Genomic DNA, 21,466 nt, shown 5'->3' on the forward strand with positions numbered 1-21,466 from the left:
GGGGGCGGCTGTAAAAAACCTTGAAGCGGCAGCAGCTGGGGCAGCCATAGACCCCGACGTCATACAAGATGTACTCAAAGTAGCCATGCAGCTGGTCTTTCAACTTGGCGGGTGCCCGCTTTTCCAAAACCCCCTGCCGCTGGTCTTTCAACTTGGCGGCTGCCCGCTTGTCAAACACCTCCTGCAGGCACAGGAAGTCCAGGTTGGCGGGAAAGAAGGCCGAGACCTCGTGGTCGAAGGCCTCGTCTGGGTGCCGCCTCTTGCGCGCAGCTGCCTTCTTCACTACCGAAGCCTTGTACAGGAGCTTGCTGTTGACGCCCGGCTCTCCGCCGCCACTGCCATCTGGGCTGGCTCCTGCCGTGCCTTCACCAGGGACTCCCTGGAGGCTGAGGGGCTGCCCAGGCTCCCTGAATCTCCATCCCGCTGGTTGTGGTTGGGTGTCTGGCCCCTTGGGCCTCCACTGGCCCCATTTCTGGCCTGGCTACCAGTGACAGGCTCATCAACTTCAGGTGGCCGGCCCCCCTCCTCGCCACCAATGCGCACAATGCAGGCATCCTCGAGGGTGGCACCGTCGGCCGGGTCCCCAGAGGCCGGGCCATTGGCAGCCTCTTCACTGGAATGACGCCCGCCATCGCCCTTGTATTCCACAGAAGCTGTCCTCTTAATGCTCCCAGGCACAGCCCTGACTACGCCATCACCACCCTGCGGTGACACCAGGCTGCTGAAGCTGGCCGCGCTGATGGAGGTGTTGGTAGGTGAATCGATGTAGATTTTGATCTGCGGCCGGGCAGCCCCATTGCGGATTCTCTGCCCAATCTCTTTGGCCCGTGCTTGGGTGTTAAAGAGGTTGTTTGTCTTTGCAATCGAGTTGGGGAGGAGGCACAGGTTGGCAGTGGCGAAGCAGAAGCTTTTGCCAGCTCCTGTGCCCTTCCATTCACTGAGCAGAACTGCCCCGCCGGCCGGGCTCTTGTCTTCCAGCCGCGAATAGATATAGGGCCGGCGGACAGACTGCAGAGGGGACCAGAGGAGGAAGCCAAGAAATGCGAAGGGCAGCGCGGCCACGAGGAGGGCCAGGTAGACGGGCGTGAAGAGGTGGGAGCAGAGCAACTGCAGGTAGCACGGGTCGTCTGGCCGCTGGCGCTTCTCACAGGTGGCGGGTATGAAGGCGGCCAGAAGCCGGTCCAACAGCCAGTAACATGGGAAGATGAGGGCCCAGGACACGGCGTGCAGGGCGGACAGACAGCTCGTAGGAAAGGGGGTCGTGTACAAAACCATCGCAGCTCACTGGGCGCCGCAGCCGGCCCTACTACATGGTGTCTGTGGCAGGCGGGAGGGGTGGGAGGGTGGGGGGCAACTGGAGGAGGGGTCACCTCCTGGCGAGATGTGACTCTAGGTGGTCAGTAGCAAATGTTGACCCACTGGTCATGATTCTCAGCAAGCCATGCTGGGCCACCAGGGCCTGCTGGTGAACCTGCAGAGACAGAAAGCGAGGGGCTTTTAGTGATCTTTAGGGCAGCAGGGCCGATGTCGGGGCTGTCCTGGCTCACCCTATTCCTGCTTCCTCCAATGGCAGCAGGCTGTTCTGAGGAGCAGCAGGGTCTCACGGGCCTTGGGGGGCAGGAGACAGCCCAGCACACTTTGCTTGCCTGTATGTGCTTTGTTCTCTTGGGATAAACGGCTTAAACACATCCGTCTCTGACTGACTTCAATCTTGGTCTTGTAACCTAATTACTTGAAAAATGGTTCAGGGGGAACAGCAGATGGCATAATGGCTACCCTGGACTCTCATGTAGTTGACCACAGTTCGAGTCTTGGACCTGGTGGCTTAAATTCATGCCGGGCGTGTGTGCGTGTATGCCCAAGATCCCAAGAGGAGAATAGAGGAGAAGGGATTGTAGTGTGGCCATTCCCCCTGGTGAGGGGGGGTGATTTCTCGCTTTCTGTCTCTCTGTCTCTGTCTGTCTTTCTGGAGAGTGCACGCATCCTATGGCGTGAAAATGCCCCCCACCTTTAGCAAAAAAAACTAAAAAAAAAAAAAAAAAAGAAAGAAAAAAGAAAGAAAGAAAGAAAGAAAAGAAAAAGAAAAAGAAAAGAAAGAAAAAAGTTTCAGGATTTTGGAGGGACACAGCTTGTGGGTGAAAAGGGGGGCAGGCCTGGGATTCTAGAGGATGCCCAGGCCAACAGTGGCCCAAAACAGCCAGAGTCCACCAGGAGTCAGGGGTGTGTTTAGAATGGGTAGGCAGGTCGCTCTAGGTCAGAGGAGCTGCAAACACCTGTTGTTAAATACCAGCTAGTCCAGGTCAGAGTGAGAAAAACTAGCAAAAAAACAAAAAGTTCCAGAGGATCTCAGGTGAGGGCAGCATGACTGGCAAGGCTCTGAGTGGAGGGTGGCCCTACCCACGGCCAGGCTCTCACCGCAGCCCCAGCCTACAGCCTGAGATCAAGCCCTGTGTTCCCACCCCCGCTGACCTACAACAGGAACCCTCCTTCAGCAAGGATCCAGGCAAAGTCTGTGACTTAAGATCTTCTAGAATGACCTGAGTTACCCACTTCGAGGAGACCCTAACAGTCACTGTGACTTAGGGAAGCTCTCTAGGGCTGTGTGGGTCTGGCCTAAGCTTTAATTGCTTCCCACAAGTCCTCCAAGTGTAGCCATGGCCATCTGGGTAGTCACCCTGGGCCCCAGTCCTAGACTGTGCAGGAGTCACAGTGGGTCTCACAGAGGGCCCCAGGGCCTAGCCTGAGGGAGGCCACCAGGTGCATTTATTGTGCTGAATATAAAATCAATAAAGACAAGAGTCTGGAGTGTTTGCCCAACCTCCCAGGGCCTGTGGCAGTCATTCTGTGGTGAAGTTTGTATAGTGTAATCCAGTCATAGCCAAAGCAGCTGCTGTTCACCTTCCGACCACTGCCACACCAACCTAGCACAGTGCTGGCCCTGGCACGTTGGTGGTTCTGAACCTCTGGAGCCATCCCTCCTGGTCCCACACCCTCTCCTCTTCCTCCTGAATCCTTGGTCATCCCAGGACCCCATAAGGAGGTCTCTTATCCCTCTTGTAAGCGGCCCCACCCCTGCAGTTATGTCACAAATGGTTGGGTCCACCTTCCCAGTAGACTGGGAGCATCTGGAAGGAAAGGACTGCACAAGGACACTGGAGCCCCAGGCCACACTGGCAGATACTCGGGAGGTGGCCTGAAGGAGTAAAGGGTGATCTGCGACACCTCTGGGCAGAGAGGAGTAGCTGTTTTCCTGCCCATCCATCCACGGTGTGAGGAAGGGGTTGTGCAAGGCTTAGCGATGCCCTAAGCATACCCCTTTGGCCTCAATCTCTGGGGCTGACATGGTGGGGACAGGCCAGGGCTAATGTCTAAAGATGAGCCTAAGCTGGTGGCTGTGCCTGATTCTGACGAATGCATGTCACAGGGATTTTACTTTCTTCAGGAGAAATTACCCTGAAGTAAATGCTGCCAGGTTGCAGGAGGGAGCTGTGGGTGTGTGTGGCAGAAACAGCCAAGCGACCAGGAGCAGTGGGAAATGGCTCCTTCTTAGCCAGCCCTGTGCTAGACCTGGGAGAAATCTGGGGCCTGTTCTGTCTCGTTCTGGTCAATGTTCTCAGCTCAGTGCTCAGAGGGGTTGGGGTGTCCAGAGGTTGCCTCTGTCTTCCATCTGCTTGGGAAATTCCAAGATGTAGTCACTCATTATTTCTTTAAAAATCCCAGTAATTTCACTGCCACGAGATGATTCTGACCGGGAGTGGGGTGACTACTTGCTCTCCTGCACAACTGGGTGGGTTGGACCAACCTCAACAAACGTGCAACCCTCACTGTGGGGCCACTAGTGTCAGACAGGCCAGAGTGACAGCTGTAGGAGAGGATGGGAGCCACCTATGTGGAGTCATCTCTGCTGGGCCAGTTGAGGCCAGAGGAGGAACCTATAGGTCCTGTCCCAGTGGGGGACAACGTGAGGCAGGATGGTGTCACCACTACCACCACCCTGTCTCCAGCAGCTCCTGCACCAAGATCCTAGAGTAGGGTTTAGGCCAGACTCTTGGACCCTCTAGACATTGCCCCAGATTCACAGATGAAGCCCACTCCCAAGTCTCCCTCACTTCTCTCCTCATCTCTCTGGCCTAAGATCACCAGCTCAGTGACGCCATCTTCTCCTGACTCCTTTGGCACCTCTCACTGTCTCACCCTTTCTCAGCTGCAGCCCCAACCCACTGTCCTGAACACAATCTGATTATTTCCTTCCCTTTGGTGGTCCCCCTGTTTTGGGGGACAGTCTCTGTCTAGGGGCCCTTTGTGCTCCTGCCTCTACCAACTTCTTCACTCACCCTCAGCCTAGCTGCACCAGCAGGAGAGGCCTCCAGCATCCCAGATGCACCCTGTTGCCCGACTGCCAGGCCTTCACACCTGCCACCTCTGCCTGAAACTCCTGCCCAGTCTCCTGTCAGCTGCTCTTTACCCTTTAGGGCTCAGCTGAGATGCTTCCCCTTCAGGGGCTTTCCCTGGCCCCACCCAAACTCTCTCCACACTACGTTGCCATCCTACCAGGAGCTGGACTAACATCTGGGATTCCCGGCAGACTGTGAACTGCATCGGGCCCATGTCTGTGTGGCAGAGTCCGGGATGCGGCCTTGCGCTTGTGGAGGGAAAGAACAAATGAGAAAATGAATGAATGGGCCTTGCTATCTCCAGGGTGACAGAGGCTGGGAAGGTGGAGCCGATGGGATTGTCCAGCCTCTGGAGAACTCTGTCATTGGTAGCAGGAGTCAGGCCAGGTCTGTGGTGACACTTCTGGAGAAAGGATTTGAGAGAGAGCTGTCCTGTTCACATCGCGCTGCCGTCCAAGAACTGTCTATGCTGCACGGGGTGGCTGTTGTGCCTCCATGGGTCAGAGGCAGCTGTTGCCTCGCTTCATCAAAGGGTTCCTGAAATAAATTCCTCCACCTGCTTTCCCCCGTGGCTCTTCCCCAACACTGGCCGGCCAGGGTAGGATGAACTATGAGCTGGACAGAGGGTGGGGGAGATCTTTCCTTTTCAGCTGTCCTGTGTCCCTCTTACACTTGCTCCTCTGGAGAACTCTGTCATTGGTAGCAGGAGTCAGGCCAGGTCTGTGGTGACACTTCTGGAGAAAGGATTTGAGAGAGAGCTGTCCTGTTCACATCGCGCTGCCGTCCAAGAACTGTCTATGCTGCACGGGGTGGCTGTTGTGCCTCCATGGGTCAGAGGCAGCTGTTGCCTCGCTTCATCAAAGGGTTCCTGAAATAAATTCCTCCACCTGCTTTCCCCCGTGGCTCTTCCCCAACACTGGCCGGCCAGGGTAGGATGAACTATGAGCTGGACAGAGGGTGGGGGAGATCTTTCCTTTTCAGCTGTCCTGTGTCCCTCTTACACTTGCTGAGACTCAAAAAATCCTTCCTACCCTGCCTGCAGTGCCGGTGAATGGCCAGCTTGATCCTCTGCCTCTCCTGGGCTGGGCACTGGGATATTTTTGGTCTTCATTCAGACATGATGGGATTTGCGGTGGCTGGCAGCCCTGGGGCCAGCAAACTCCTCTAAAATGAGGCAGGTTCGAGTATCTCAGGCCTTCACATCTGCCCTGAGTCCTCTGCCCAGAGCACCTCACAGGCCTCTCCTTCTTAGTGCCCTGGATAGGAAGAGCCCCCTCCAGGTGCTGCCCACCCACGCCCGCCTGCATTCCCTGCATCTAAGCACAGAAGCTGCTGACGCAGGAGACACAAAAGGGACTGCCACCGATGGCGCGGCTTCCATGGCACTGTGCTTAATTATTTTGTCTCAGGGAAATGAACGGAGGGTAAACAAACAACAACACACTAATTAGTCTGATGTACACTTTCCCACGAAAAAGGAGAGCTAGAGTGAAACAGTGGAGGCTGGCAGCTTCTCCGAGAATGCGCAAGCCCGCAGAGGGGTGGCCAGGGTGGGATGTGGCTTCCCAGGGCCTGCAGGTGCTTGGCCCCACCCCTGGCAGTCCCCTTTCTCTAGCCTGCACTCCTTCAAGGCTGGGCCAGCCCCTATTTCTCTGCATCTGTGTCTGGCTGGCAGCTCTACCGAGCAAAGTCAACTGTGGTCACCTGGTGGGGCTCAATCTCAGGAACAGGATTGCTCTTTCAGGGTTCCTGATTTAGAGCCAGCAATCCTCTCTGGGCTTGCCCTGTTTTTGAATACCAGCGTGTACTTCCAGAGTGGCCCAGAACACCACATTCCCCCCAATACCATGAGTTCCAGAGCTAAGCTGGAATACCACACAGTCAGGCCCACGGTCACTCCTGAGCCCTGGAGTCAGTGCAGGCCACACTGTGCCCCAAGGCAGGGCTCCTGGGAGTCAGCCTCCCTCTCCTAGAAGTGGAGATCTTGACTCAGCATCACTGTATCATTCAGCTAGGGTGTAGGTGTCAGGCCAACCTGAATGAAACCCCAAAGCTATCATGAGAACTAAAGGAGACCAGTCTGATGGGCTGGCCAACCCTGTTCCTTCCCTTCCCCCTCCCCACTTGTAGGATCTCTGGACCACCCTCCCCTTAGGCTGGCCCCTAGGTGCTCTATCTGCCCCCTCTAGCTGGTGGTCTAGGCCCTGTTCTGAGGGTCAGCCTGAAATTCATGGACCCTCTAGGACTCTCACTCACCCAAAGTGCCCCAGGATCCTTAGAAATGCCATCCTTCATCAATTTGTTCCTCTCCCATGCAGTGAGGGCTGCACTGGGCCTTGGAGCCTAGGTGGACAGAGAGTTCATATGGTTCACAGGTTGATGGCCCAAGGAGGAGGGGAACTTGCCCAGGGATCTGGGAGCCTGCATAACCCTAAGTGCATCTGAGAGAAGAAGTGGACTTGTGACCTAAGAGCCACATCCCAGTCTCTCCTGGGCAGTCGTGGGGCATCAGCAACATGCAGCTCCATGCTGCTGCTGCTCCTGCAGGTGGCCAGTGCTTTGCAGTTAACCTGGCAACACTGCGAGACACCTGGCTGCTAACTGACCTGCACAGCATAGGAAAGGGGGACCATGGCTGCTCAGAGGCCTCTCCCCCTAGACAGTGGCCTAAGGACTTTAACCAGCTGGTCTGCTGTCATCAGGAGAGGGCATCCTCAGGAGTAGGGCTACTCAGGCTGGTCCTGTTTGGGTAAGCTGGACACTACATTCTATTGGCACCAAGACAGCTGCCCCTCCTCTCCAGTACCCTGGGAAACAGGACCTGCCTATATAGGCTCAAAGGTCCTAAGGGGGACACTGACTTAAATTTGAATTTCTCCTTCAGCAGACCAATTCTGCTGGCTGAGGCCAGCCCTGGCCCCTCTGAAGAAGCCTACACCATCTTCCGAGGATCTGTGAGCATGGGGGCATCTGGCAAGTTGATGAGGGTTGGGAGTTTCCCCATTTAGGAACTGGGATTGGAACTGTCCCTCCTTCAACACCCTGTCCTCTAGTCCTTATGCCTGTTGAACCCTCTCTTCCCACAGCAGAGCTGGGAGTCCTGGAGCAGAGAGATCCCCTCCAAGTCCTCTCTGTGCCCAAAAGCTCATGTCTAAACAGGAGCTGGGCCAAGCCCCAGAAAAGGCCACATGGATTGCTCCAATCCAATTAGCTGAATGAGCCTGCATCCGCCAGCGGCACCAAGATCGTCCGGCCCCTTTCTGCCTGAATGCCTGCCGGAGGAGTTGGCATGGCAACGTGAGCTCGGAGCTGCTGAAACTTGGAGTCAACTCATCACTGGGAGGACCAAGAGAGACTGAAGAGGATGCCTTTTTGAATGACAAATCCAGGCTAACCCTGAAAGCCATTTCCCAGACAACTGGGCCTGGGGTCCGATATGAACCTGGGCTGTGGCAGTGACTCCCAAGGGCACAGTGAACACCTCCTAATCTTCCTAGATCCAAAGCACCTGCCTATTTCTCCCTGAAGCCCTCCCTGCCCTGCACACCCTCATGTCACTCTAATCAAGCATGTATCTGTTAGCATGTCCTGGATGGAGCCTTGAGTCTAGGCCAAGGCCCAGCCTGACACAGCCTCGCAGCCCCAGGCTAGATGGTCACCTGGCATAGCCAGACTAACCTAAGCCTTCCCTGGAATTCTTATGGGATTAAGAAAAAGGCTTGTGTTTCCTCTGAGATTGAGGCAGTAAAGGCCAGAAGTTCTGGAGCCTTCATGGGAATGAATCCAATTCAGAGGAAAATAGACCTTAAGGCTTGAAAGAGAGAGGAGTCCTGGTGACATCTTCGAGCTCTGATCTCCTTATGCCTGAAGCCAACACAAATGCAGACATATTTTAGAGAGATTTTTGCAATAGGGTGTGTGCGCTTGCTGGAGAGATGAGAGAGACATAGAGACAGAAAGCGAGAAATCACACCCCAGAGGGGATGGTCACGCCACAATCCTTTCTCCTCCATTCTCCTCTTGGGATCTTGGGCACGCATGTACACATGCCTGATGTGAGTTTTAAGACGCCCAGTTTGAGACTTGAACCGCGGTCCACTACGTGGGAGTCCAGCAATGTAATGGAGTCCATGCCATTTGCTGCTCCCACAACTGCAGACTTTCTAATGAATGAGTCAGTAAGTTCCTTTTGTTTGCTCACATCTTTTTGAGTTTGGTTTCTGTCCCTTGCTACCAAAGAGATCGTGTCTAGTATATACCAGGAGCATGTGATCTTTCTATCGTTTGACTCTTATCAGCTCCTCTTGTGGACAGACCTCCTGTGGCATCCCTTTGGCTGCTCTCAGGGCCAAGTGCAGCCTCCCTCCTGAGTCCTAGGAGGTCCTGCAGGACCTGGCACATGCACCTCATGAGCATCCCTCTGGACACAGCAGTGAATGCAGACAGATGATATGAGCAAAAACTCTGGCATGGGACATGCAGGGGGAGGCCTTCCTGCTGCATATTGGCACAGGCAGCTTAACAGGCTCCGAGCCTCAGCTCACCAGTGTCAATCAGTCATCTCTCAGGGTAGTGGGGGACGGTGCATGTGCAGCACTTATTGAAGTGCCTTCTCCCCTCTATATTATCATTATTTAACACCAGAGGGTGCATATACACGTGAGGGGATGGGGAAGTGAGGGAGAAAGAAAGAAAGCACCTCTTGATGGGCCTGGTCACACCACAGTCCTTTTTCCTCCAACTCTCCATCCCATCAGAATCCCTGGGGTGTGCGCACCCAGTGTGTTTTTCAAGTTGTTGGGGTCGGAACTCGAACCCTAATCAGCCTTGTGGAATGTGGTTCCTCTTCACAGCATCTAACCTCTGTGCTACAGGTCCAGTTCTATGATTATGTTTATTACCTCTAGTACTGTTAATTCCCTTGCTGCAAAGCTGTCAAGATATAGTGAAGACTTCGATTTCCACCTCACATGGCGGTTTGCCTTACAAAGAGGGCGCCCTACCTTCTCAGATGTAGGGTGAGGCTGTTGGGGCGCCATCTCCTGGCAGAATGCAATCAGCGCTGCCAGTTGTGGGCTGCTTGTGTAAGCAGTCACAGGCCTGTGCTGGAGCCAGATGCAGGCAAAGGGGCCATAAAATTTTCAAAAAGAAACTTTCCATGGGAGCTATTAATGCACCATGTGGTTTCTGAGAATAGGAACAGGCTGCAAGCAGCTCTGGGGTTCTCCTTCAACCAGCCAGGTTTGGTGTTTCCAAGTCAGAACTGGGAAGCCTGGATGAAGCTCATTTGTGCATGACTGAAAAGCAAATCTCAGGCCAGGTTGCTGGTGCACGTACCAGGGCCATGTGCCGACCTGATGTTTCAAACAGTAGAACCCCTGGGTCTGGGTTCTTGGATTTCTGAACATAGTCTTGAGAGCGTGGGCCCTGTCATAGGGTAGGGACTGAGTATAAAGATCTGGCTGACCCCCTGTCTCCCCACACACACAATCTGCTACCCCAGATTCATCGTTGGTGACCACAAAGGGGGCCAGTATAGAGAAGCTCAATGGTTGCTGGCACCTAAATCCATACCTGAGCTATTCTAGTGGTGTCGTCTCTCATTCCATGGACCCTTGTATGATCCTCAAGAACTTGTCTGTAGCCAGATCACTGCCTGGAGTCTGTCCAGACAGAAGTCCATAGGCTCTCGCCAGTCTCTTTGTCCTCATGGAGGTTGAGCCTGGGCTGGAAGATGTGGCCTGGAGTGAAGGTGTCCTCCATGCTGAGGGTGGGGCCTAAGCTCTCCATCTTGTTCACAGGCTTTTCTCCATACGGAGTGCTGACCGGGTGGCTCTTGGGCAGAACTCAAGCAGGCCCAAATCAGGAGACGACATGCCAACAGTGGAGCATGTAACAGGCATGGGCTTCCTACCGCAAGTGCTCTGAGTCTGCCTGGGTTCTGAGGTCTGTGACTGGGCTATGTTTTGAAGATAGCCACAAGCAGGGAATCCTGGGACTCCCCAGGTCTCATCACCTGCCCTAGGTGAATTCTCTGGCTTCTGCTGTTTGAGGGGGGCTGCCTGGCCGGCTGAGTGCCAAGGAAGCTCCACTGGTCCCCAGCAGATTCCCAGCTGGCCAGTGTCATCTCCCCTCCTCAGAAGACTCTACTCAAGGATGGAGACCAGAGCAGTCTCACCTCTCTCAGGCTCTGCTGCCAAGGCTTCTGTCTCAGCAACGTCCCTGCTTCTCTGACATGAAGAGTGATGTCAATGGTTTATGAGCCGAACAAGGCTTGGGAGCATACTTTGCTTAAGAAGAAATGACAACATACTTTCTGTGGGAGTAGAATTTTAAACACAAGTCACACAAATGCTAGGGTTTATGTAGACCCATGTTCGGCTGCATTTTAAGTACAGCATTTCCTCCTGGAATGGATTGGCCGACTGAGCGGTGTGTAGGCATTTCAAGGCACCAGAGAACACAGATTAAGATGACAAACCTTCCTAAAACAGAACAGACTTCCTAAAATTCTTCTGAAGGGAATCGTTTCACATGCAGCCTAAAGTTTTCTATGCAAAGAACATTTAACAAATGGGGTCCTAGAGGAGAATTTATGCAGACATTAAAAAGCAAATGAGTGAGAATGAGTAAATAAAATCAGGCCTCAGCATCTCACCAAGCCTCTCTGCAGCCTGGGCAGCTGGGCCCAAGGCTGAATTTCATGCGTGCTAAGAGTTTAGGCCCTTCTAGACCTTCTCAGAGAGCTTTGACCTCAAGCCACTGCTATCCTGAGGTCCTTCTTTGGCACATGGCACTTTAGGAACCCTGGCTTTACAGAATCAGCCAGAAACCCTTCCCCTGAGAAAGGATGCACCAGCTCAGACCAAATCAAGGTCCCTTTGCTTGGGGAGGCCTTCGACCTGCCTGTGAGGCAGGCATGTCTAGAATATCTAACTGTGAAGGATTTAAGGGTAGTTAGAGTCTGTTGCCCAGGGAGATGGGACTTAGAGATTTATTTGCTTAAAACTGTTGAATTAGTCATTTGTCCACATCAGAGACTGGTGGAAAGGAATCATTCATAGTGTGTTTGGGTGGGGGGAGCGTCTATAGCCCTACTTAAGTTCCCTCTAGGTGTTGCCACCAAAATTGCCTTCCTCAGCTCTAAGGGTCTTCTGGGGCTCTTGATGCCAACTAACCCTTCCCTTCTGGTAGTGGTAACCTTGTCTACACCTGCTCTTGGCTGTTGAATCTTGTACTTCTGAAAGGAAAGATAAAAACTCTTGGTTGTGGCAGCTATTTGTACCCAGATTGCCGATGAAGACACACATCTCCATACAGGAGCAACTAGTTAAAGAGATAAGCATTCATGCGTGCTAAGAGTTTAGGCCCTTCTAGACCTCAGAGAGCTTTGACCTCAAGCCACTGCTATCCTGAGGTCCTTCTTTGGCACATGGCACTTTAGGAACCCTGGCTTTACAGAATCAGCCAGAAACCCTTCCCCTGAGAAAGGATGCACCAGCTCAGACCAAATCAAGGTCCCTTTGCTTGGGGAGGCCTTCGACCTGCCTGTGAGGCAGGCATGTCTAGAATATCTAACTGTGAAGGATTTAAGGGTAGTTAGAGTCTGTTGCCCAGGGAGATGGGACTTAGAGATTTATTTGCTTAAAACTGTTGAATTAGTCATTTGTCCACATCAGAGACTGGTGGAAAGGAATCATTCATAGTGTGTTTGGGTGGGGGGAGCGTCTATAGCCCTACTTAAGTTCCCTCTAGGTGTTGCCACCAAAATTGCCTTCCTCAGCTCTAAGGGTCTTCTGGGGCTCTTGATGCCAACTAACCCTTCCCTTCTGGTAGTGGTAACCTTGTCTACACCTGCTCTTGGCTGTTGAATCTTGTACTTCTGAAAGGAAAGATAAAAACTCTTGGTTGTGGCAGCTATTTGTACCCAGATTGCCGATGAAGACACACATCTCCATACAGGAGCAACTAGTTAAAGAGATAAGCATTCTTTGCCTTTGTGAATGTCTGGGGAGACCTTTCCTTTTGGTCCAGATCTCCCTCCAAGCCTAGGATAGGACTCTTGCCTGGCTGAAGCTGGGAGTAAATTACTATATGAAAACCCTTTTTGGGAATTTCTGTCTCTTTCTCTCCCTTTACCTTAAAGAAGAAAGAAAAGATTTAAGATAGATAGATATGCCAACTGGGACCAGTAGTTTGCATAATGGCTATGTCACTGGACTCTCATGCAGTTGACTCCAGTTTGAGAACCGGACCCAGTGGCTTAAACTCATGCCAGGCGCGTATGCATGCATGCCCAAGATCCCAAGAGGAGAAAGGAGAAGGGATTGCGGCGTGGCCATCCCCCCTGGGGGGGGTGATTTCTTGCTTTCTGTCTCTCTCTGTCTTTCTGGTGAGCATCCATACACTATAGCAAAAACCTCTCAAAAAATATAGATAGATAAAGATAGATAGCAATAGTGAGGTTCCTCTGCCCTGACGTGGAAGGCTCACTCCTCATTCCCTTGATGGATTGGCTGAGGAAAAGTCCATTCCTGCTTTGTGCCCTTGGTGCTCCAGGGTCATGAGACATCAGGGGAGCTGAGCTTCCATCTTAATTTTTAGCGGAAACCATTTCTGCCCAGAGAGGCAGTTGCTCGGAGGGTACAGGCAGAGAGGTAAATCCACAGACATGGAGAAGTGTATCTGTGGGAAATCTCTGCCGGAGGTTACTATATGGGCTGGGACCAAGCAGGGCCTGTAGGGATGAGCAAGAGGCAGTGCTAGGTACTAGGGAGGAGCCAACAGCCTATTCTAGATGCTTCAGAGTCTAAGGCAAGGGATCAGGCGTGGTCAAACACTGACAGGTCTTTGAGCCCTGGACTTCTCCATACTCTGCCTCCTCTCACCAGCCCATGGTTCTGCCTCCTGGAACCTGTGGATCCGTTCTCACACACTGGCTGTTGGGTACTCACAAGGCTGGCGAGGGGAAGGGTTAGGGCAGCAGTTGTTAAGCAGGGAGAATGGGGTGCTCAGTGAGGCTGGTGCAGCTCTGTGACTGCTTCGGCTTCACAGCAGAGACTTTGCCTTCTAGGTATGTATGTTTGAGGGTTGGGGGAATCCTCTAGAGAAGTGTAGAGACAGGTAGCTGGAAGGCGTTGAGGGAAGCAAGCAATGACGGGGAGACGCAAGTAAGGTGAAAGGACAGAAGAGCTGAGAGTGGACACAGGGAGGTGGAGCCACTCAGCAAGCCCTGCTGCCAGGCCACACCCTGGCTGACCATGATTACCGCCAGATCCCTGACTACCGGCAAGGAGATGTCGGGAAGGAGCAATGGAGGAGCACGGGCCTGAGGGGATCCACTTACAGTTTACCCCAACTGGGTGTGCAGTGATGAAGTGCTCAGACTGTCTGGATGGTGCCCTGCCCACACCTTGCAGATTAAGTGACTGAGTAACCCTTCCCACACAGAGCCTGCTGGCATGGCTGAGTCCTGCACACTAGGAAGACTGAGAGACCTTCCACCCAGCTGTGGCTGCCTGCGTCCCTGCCACCAGAGAGAAGGTAGATGGCATGCCTCACTGGGGTTTCTGATAAAGTCTGAGAAAGGAAACATCCAGAACAGAGGTCAGCACCAATGAGAAAATAGTCCATGCAGTTTCAACCAGATTTTCTTTAAGAAATAGGCCTAGCAGGAGGTTTACACTGTGTGATTCCTTATCTGTTTCTCCACTCTCTGCCCTTTGGTCCTGGTCACCATCTTTGCTCCTCACTCTTGCTCTTGGGATTGCTCCTTCTCAGAATCTCCTTCCGGGACCAGCAGTTAGCGTAATGGCTATATCGCTGGATTCCCACGTAGTCGACCATGGTTCATGTCCCGGACCCAGTGGCTTAAAACTCATGCCGGGCGCGTGTGCGTGCGTGCCCAAGATCCCGAGAGGAGAATGGAGAAGGGATTGCGGCGTGACCATCCCTCCTGGGAGGTGATTTCTGCTTTCTGTCTTTCTCTGTCTGTCTGGCGAGCGCACACGCCCTATAGTGAAAAACCTCTCAAAAATAAATAAATAAATAAATAAATAAAGAATCTCCTTCCTTCCTTTTTTTTAAATTAAAATTTATTTATTTTTGAGTATACGTATGTGTGTGTGAGAGAGAGTGAGGTACCCTTGACAAGGTGTGGCCAGACCACAATCTTTCCCCCAGCCTTCTAGACAGTCAGGCTCACATACATATGCAGGTGCACCTCGAATGTTCAGGTTGACTTAGGATCCAAACCCGGCCCCCCTCATCCAGCTCCAATACCGCACTTGGTGCCCTACCACCTGCACCATTGCAGTTGTGTCTGTTGGGACCTTTCCAAACTATACACCAGACCACATTTTTCTGGTTAATCCCTCTAGTGGTCCCTGCTTGCCCCAGGAAGATGCCAGGCACCCAGGCAGTGGAAGACAGGATCTTCCTACTCTCTGTGTGTCTCTACCTGCTCCTAGAGCCCCAGGGACTCTGACCTGAGCAGCTCCCCATCATGCCCTTCTAGACTTCCATGCCTTCACTAGGTCTGGCTTTTGACAGCCCTCACGTGTGCTAAGGCCTCAGCAGAGAAGCTTGGAGATTCATGAGTCCCAGTGATGCTCTTCTCACCCAACCCCAGCCCAACCCCCCATGACCCCAGGGATAACTAGCAGACCTTTGGCCTGGCTCAGACAGACTGCTTCTTTCTCATGGATTGCACAGGCTTACAGTCCGTGCACCAGAAAGGTGACCAGCCCCTCTCAGGTCTGACACCTTTGGATTTCCAAGCTGGAAAGAGAGCCAGGAGTCTCAGCTGTGTAGGCACATTCCATCCCTCAGGGTAAAGCAGAGAGGGCCTTGGGTGTGTAGCCCTGTGGGTGTCTCTACAGGACCAGGGACCCTGCCCATATGGAGCTCAAATGATGTAGGTGAAGTGCTCACCCACCTACTCCAACCTCCAGTCCCAAGAACTGCAGGTCTGATTTATAACTCTGAGGTCAAATGAGGTTCATCTCCCTCCACCCACTACCCCCCAGAGGCACTCAGTATGTTATTCTATCACCTGACCTAGCTGTGTGCACAGCAGACAGATAATAGGGACCCCTGCTGACTGACTGGCAAGTGGCAGCCTTTCTCCCTGCTGACCTGGAGCCAGTTAGAATGGCTTCAGCAGTCCAGCTGTCTGAGGCCACCTGCAGGCTGCTCAAGACCTCAATCTTCCCCTCCCTCCGTTCCTTTCCAGTCCACAGGAAAGATATGAAACTGGAATAAGTATCAAAATAGCCAATCAGTGGTGCAGAGGTAAAATATGATGCACTGTGAGACTGTCCTGCATTGGAAGGTTCACAGTTCAAGTGTGGAGACCTCCCTAAATACACCAAGCTTGAGTTTGCCCATGACCAGAAGCTGGCTGAAGGCGAGGTGGATTGTGGAGTCAAGACCTTATTGGGAATACTGTCTCTCTCTCTCTCTCTCTCGCTCTCTCTCATGGAAGAACTGAATAAATAAACTTAAAAAGAAAAAAAAAAAAAAGAGATTCACCTTGTGGAACATCAGAGCAGATGCCAGGCAGCACACACACATGTCATAGAAAGCACTCTCACGCTGAAGATGCGTCTACACCACACAAGAAACCCATATGGGTACAGTTGGACACACGTACAGGTGAGGAAACTAAGACAGGTAAATGACAGTCCTTGAAAATTGCAATCAGGTCACTGGTCTCCAATTTCCTCTTTCTTTCTAACCAATACTAAATATAATATGCAGACATATTAAAATATGTAAATGAGCACCAACTCGCTCTTACTTCCAGGACAAGTTCCTGGCAGAGGGATAATGTAGTTACTAGCTATTCACCTTTATTCTTCCCCCTTAGTTCCCATGAAACCAGATCTTTGCCCCTTTTTTCAGTCTCCCAAAGGTTATATTTGCCATCCCCACCCCCAGAGCCCTTAGTGAAGACCCCACTGATCTTTTTCCTTCTCTGGGGTCTGCTGGGCTCATCCATCTCCCCCTTTTGTTCTTCCCTCCAGTCACCACCAGCTTGGACCTCCCAGATATCCTGGCCTCCAGCCTGGTGCCCTCACTGATAATCCTAAAAACACTAATTTGTCATTATATGGGAAAGGGTGGGTTTTGAGATGGTCTTGCTATGCTGGGTCCTGGTCTAAGGCTCCTGCCTGTCAGGTGGTCACTGTGTTGCTAATTTCTGCTTTTTATCCTGAGAAAGCCCCAATAATTTACATTGTTTCTTTAGGATGGAGTCAAGAGAAGGATTACTCAATGAATAATAAAGTTTCTGATATACAGTGCCAAACTGCTTCTACCAAGATGGTGTCACATCTTTACTAGCAATTGTTTCAGCATTAATTTTTCTGCTGATGTACTGGGCGGTGACATCTAGTTCCATTTTCCAGGATTTTTAACTCATACCCCTTCACATTTCTGAAGTGCTGAAGTGCTTGCCTATGTATTGAAGGAGTTCACCTTTTCTTCAGAGATGGGGTGTGCAGACATACCCCCCTAGGGCTGGCACTATACTCCCCATGAGGGGGTTCGGGATGGGACCCAACAGGTATGCTCCAGATTGCTTATTCCACAGCTGTGGTTCTCAGACCTTTTAACCAAGCAGCAGAATCTTTGCTCAAACAAGCTCATCTCTTTATATAAAACATTAACAAGCAGCTGGTGGGGAGAGGCCTGGAGTAGAACCGCCCACTCCGCTCTGGTGGTTCCAGAAGCCTCGGTCTTACCTGAGGAGGGAGTCACTCGGATTTTGTTCTTCCCTCTGAAAATGGGATGCCACCACAGAATCAGGACCTGAAAGGAGATAAGCAGTTTTCAGAAGTGCTCGAACAATCTCCGGAACTTAGCCCGTAGCTTCAGAGCAGCACAGAGCAGGTGAGCCAGGTACAAAGACCGAGGGGCCCCACCTGTGCTACAGGTACCGCCACACCCTCTCTTGCCAGGGCAAGGGCGTGGGCCTGCCCGTCCCTACATCCCTGCAGACAAAGTGCAGCCTGAGGGGGTGGAGATTTGTGTGGCAGACCTGGACAGACATGGGGGAAGAGACCTGGCAGGTGGGGAGGACACCAGGATGGGACGGATTGAACCCTCCACGTGGACAGATGGACCTAGGCCAGTCCAGAGTGCGGGCATGGCAGCCGGTGGAAAGGCAATTTCAGGGATCTGGCTGCTGCCTGGGTTTGATCTGATAGGAGAACTGAAACAATCAGAGCTTCCTGCAATCTCTGCCTCAAAGAGATACCTGCAGGTGGGGAAAAGCTAATCCCAGATCCATGAAGAGGGTCAGCGGCCACTGAGATGGGAATAACAAGGGGTAAGAGGCCGCTCGGAGAACTAGAGGGATCTGGCAGCAGGTAAGAGGAGGCAGTAGACAAGCTGGGGGAGGGAGTCTCAGTTGAGACGCTGAGTGAATCCATGGAGGCCTAAAGGGGGGATAGTGGAGGAGGGATCAAGTGAGCGGAGGCCTTTGGACATGATGACAAGGGCTCCGTGCACCCCTTGCTGACCCAGCCCAGGGATCCTGACATTGTATCCTGGGGACACGGCCCTCCTACACTGAGGCCCCAGTCCCTGTTTGTAGGCCTAGCCTCTGTCTCTGCCCCTCTAGCTCTGCCCTGCCCTCAGGTGTTGCCGCATCCCCTGATCCCTGATCTTGTGCAGCTCTCTGATGTCGTTCCCTGGCCTCAGGCCCTGTCCCAACTCTTCAGTTCCCCTTCTAGACCTAGGTAAAATCCTTTGCCCCGAAGTCCCACCCCCTGACCTCAGGCCCTGTCTGGCTTTTTTCAGCCCCTGCTCCGCATGGCTCTCCATGTGCTCTCCATCATCTCAAAACAGTTCAGCTGCCCTCTTACCACCCCCCATATCCCAAGGAGAGTGACCTCACTCCTCAAGGTCCCTCCTCATATATACTTATTTCACAGATCACCAAAACTGTCTCAGAAAAATCTGAAATCTGAGTTTCAATCCATTTTCTGTCCCCTGGCCAAAGACAGGCAGAGGTGCTGGTGGGAGTGTCTCCTCTGTGGCAAATAGTCACTCCCTTCTACATAGAAAAGAATCTACAGAGAAAAGATGTGGGTTCTGGTGAGACCAGGTTGTATTCTAGACACTGTTAAACAGCTGGATGGTCTGGGCAAGTCGCTTAACCTCTGAGCCTCAGGTACCACCCCCTCTTCTGTAACACCAGGGCCACTGTGAAACCTTGAATGGCTATGGTCAGTACCAAAGGAACATAAGTATTTGTGGCCAGATCAGAGTGGGAAGAAGGAAGCCAGAGTCCCCAAGATCCATATATTGCATGTGATGGCGTAGGATCCCCTCTTTTTTAAAAAGAGATTTTTGCTATAGGGCATGTGCACTCACCAGAGAGACAGAGAGATACAGAGAGAGGAAAGTGAAAAATCACCCACCCAGAAGGATGGTCACGCCGCAATCCCTTCTCCTCCATTCTCCTCTTGGGACTTTAGACATGCATGCACATGCACCTGACATGAGTGTCAAGCTGCTGGGTCCAGGACCCAACTGCAGTCAACTATGTGGGTGTCCAGCACCTTAACCACTAAGTGGGAGTCCAATACCTTAACTACTGCTAGTCCCATTGCCCTAGTTTCTTAGGAATTTCCCCGGCCTGTTCACTCTGAGCTAAGTACCTAGCATGCTTCTCTCCCCCATTGACTGCTGGGAAGTCAGAGGATGGCCTGCTATCCTGGAGGCCATCTCATGTCCCTCGCATGCCTGCCTCCTCACTCTCAGCGGGCTGAGGACCTGTGTGAATGTCTTTCGCCCTCCTTCTGGACTGATCGACCCTGGACCACAGGCTAGCAAGTATCTAAAAGTGGATATAAAAGGCAGGCCTCTACTGGGCCACCGGGCCAGTGCAACTTCTAGCCCCCACTGCCCTCTCTCCTGGTGGGGAGAAACTCACTCCTCATTTCTCAATGAGAAGTTAGGAAGGTTTTTAGCCTCTGACATTCCCCAAATTGTTCTCCCGCCAGCTGCGCAGATTACTCGCCCCCAATCAAACTCTTCTGAAAAATAGCCTGCATTTTTTTTTTTCAAAATAGTATTAAATGACAGGAACTGACTGTCTAGGGAGGGGTTCCTGAGGGGAAATGGAATTTCTACAACCTTGAAATTATAGGCCCTTTTCTCTTCTTAAAAGAAAAAGAAAACATGCAGAACATTGAGATTCTGAGCCAGACCTTGTTTTGAAATATGCTCTTCCCTGTCCTTTCAAAAACTATAGCCTTTCTCCCTCTTTGAAAATAAGATCCCGTCAAGTCAGAGATTAGAAATGGGAAAAATTCAATCAGAGCCTCCCTCTGTCAGCTCCACACCTCAATATACTCTCAGGCAAGCAGAATCAGCTCCCTTTGCAACCCAACGCAGCATGGTTCACAAACGCACCGGTAGGAAATGGTGAAACAGAAGGACCTTTCATCCCTGGGTGGCAGAGCTGCAGTGCTGCTCTCCTGGCTCTGGAAGCTGGCTGTGTCTGGACGAAGTGGGGGCCTCTGGCTTAAATAGACTCTGGGAGTGGACAGGCCTGGGGGGCGGGCATGGAAAGTGTGTCGTTTACCCAGCACAGCAAGGCAGTGTCCACAGAGCCAACAGTGGTCCAAAGCACGCGCCTGCCTGCCTGCCTGTCTGTCTATCCACCAGGAGGCCTCAAGCCCACAGGCTCCTAGACCGCAGACCAGCACCTGGAGTGACCCTCACGGACGTGCAGCTCTAAGTGAGCCCATGTCCCTGGATGCACTGAGCTTGGTTAGTTTCCTGGATGCCTCTGCATCTCCTGGGCAATGGAGTTAGATGGACCGGCTCCCCAGAATCAGTAGTGGCCTTGGAAAGGGCACCTCTCCAAGCCTCAGTTTCTGCTTTCTTGAAATAATACTAACTTCAGGGCTAGCAAGCAGCCATGGGGGTTACGGCACTGGACTCCCACACAACCAACCATGGTTCGAATCTTGGACCTGTTAGCTTGAAAATCACACCAGGCTTGGGGCCAGCAGGTGGCATGGTGGTTAAGGGCACTGGACTCCCACATGGCCAACTGCGGTTTGAGTCTCGGACCTCATGGCTTTCTCTCTCTCACTTTGTCCTCTCACTTTCTCTCTCTCTGTGGTCAAATTAAATAAATAAATAAAGTTAAATAAAATAATTCTTAGAAAAGAAAATCACACCAGGCTCATGTGCGTGTAATGTCCAAAATTCCAGGAGGAGAATGGAGGTGAAGGGGTTCGGTATGGCCCCTGGGAGGTGATTTCTCATTTTCGCTCTCTGTCTCTCTCTCTCTGGCAAGTGCACACACACTATAACAAAAACCTTAAAAAAAAATAAAAAGAAAGAAAAGAACACTAACTTCATAGTTCACAAATAATGTGTGCAAAGGTCAAAAGGAAGTGGATTTATTTATCTATATGGCAGTACTAGGGCTAGGAACTTGAGGAGGCGCAAGCCTAGGGTGCTTTGGTAACATACCCAAGGTCACACAGCCCTCCCGTTGAGTGTCAAAGTCAAATTTCATGCAGACCCAAGACTGCCCAGCCTCATTCTACTGTAGAAACTTAGGGTGAGAATGGGGAGCAGCTGCTGGTCTTGGGGAAAGCTCTCGACTGGAAACCCTGGTCCCGTAGGCCCCAAGGGTATGGGGAGAGGTGTGGCTGAACAAATATGCTCAGGTGGCCTGTCTGTGCATTTGATTGAGAACTTGGTGGGAAAACGTGCAAACATACCCTTATTTCTCAATGTAATTATTAAGAATGGCTGGTGAGAGGAACTGCCCCCTCAGACTTCTAAGGTCTCTGAGGAGATGAGTGTCTCACCCGGATGATTTAGCCAGATCTTCCAGTGAGTGAGGCAGTGCCTTCACCTCAGTGAACAGAGGCTAGGACATCAACTAATGGGAAATTAGAGTAGTCATTCATTTGTTATTTTTTTGTCTGTGAAATTTAAAGAATTATTCATTTAATTTTATTTATTCATTCATTTTAATTTGACGAGAGAGAGAGAGAGAGAGAGAGAAGGAAAGACACCAGGTCGAGGACTCAAAC

The 21,466-nt window shown here is 52.0% G+C and overlaps 1 protein-coding gene and 1 long non-coding RNA gene across 2 annotated transcripts in view; both read right to left on the reverse strand.

Moving 5' to 3' along the window:
- The window catches only part of SMPD3 (sphingomyelin phosphodiesterase 3), a 15,901-nt gene extending 14,578 nt beyond the window's left edge, over window positions 1–1,323 (reverse strand). Inside the window, 2 exon segments of the mRNA XM_006156913.1 lie at window positions 20–352; window positions 355–1,323. Of these exon segments, the coding sequence (XP_006156975.1) occupies window positions 20–352; window positions 355–1,275 (1,254 nt within the window). The 5' untranslated portion in view covers window positions 1,276–1,323.
- An 18-nt stretch (window positions 1,324–1,341) lies between these two features.
- The window catches only part of LOC102486502 (uncharacterized), an 83,132-nt gene continuing 63,007 nt past the window's right edge, over window positions 1,342–21,466 (reverse strand). Inside the window, exons 2-3 of the long non-coding RNA XR_335748.2 lie at window positions 17,141–17,207; window positions 1,342–1,471 (exon numbers count right to left, since the gene is read on the reverse strand). This is a non-coding gene — a long non-coding RNA (uncharacterized LOC102486502). The remainder of the gene's footprint in view (window positions 1,472–17,140; window positions 17,208–21,466) is intronic.

The sequence above is a fragment of the Tupaia chinensis genome, unplaced genomic scaffold, assembly GCF_000334495.1.
Source record: "Tupaia chinensis unplaced genomic scaffold, TupChi_1.0 Scaffold000523_1, whole genome shotgun sequence".
Taxonomy (NCBI): domain Eukaryota; kingdom Metazoa; phylum Chordata; class Mammalia; order Scandentia; family Tupaiidae; genus Tupaia; species Tupaia belangeri.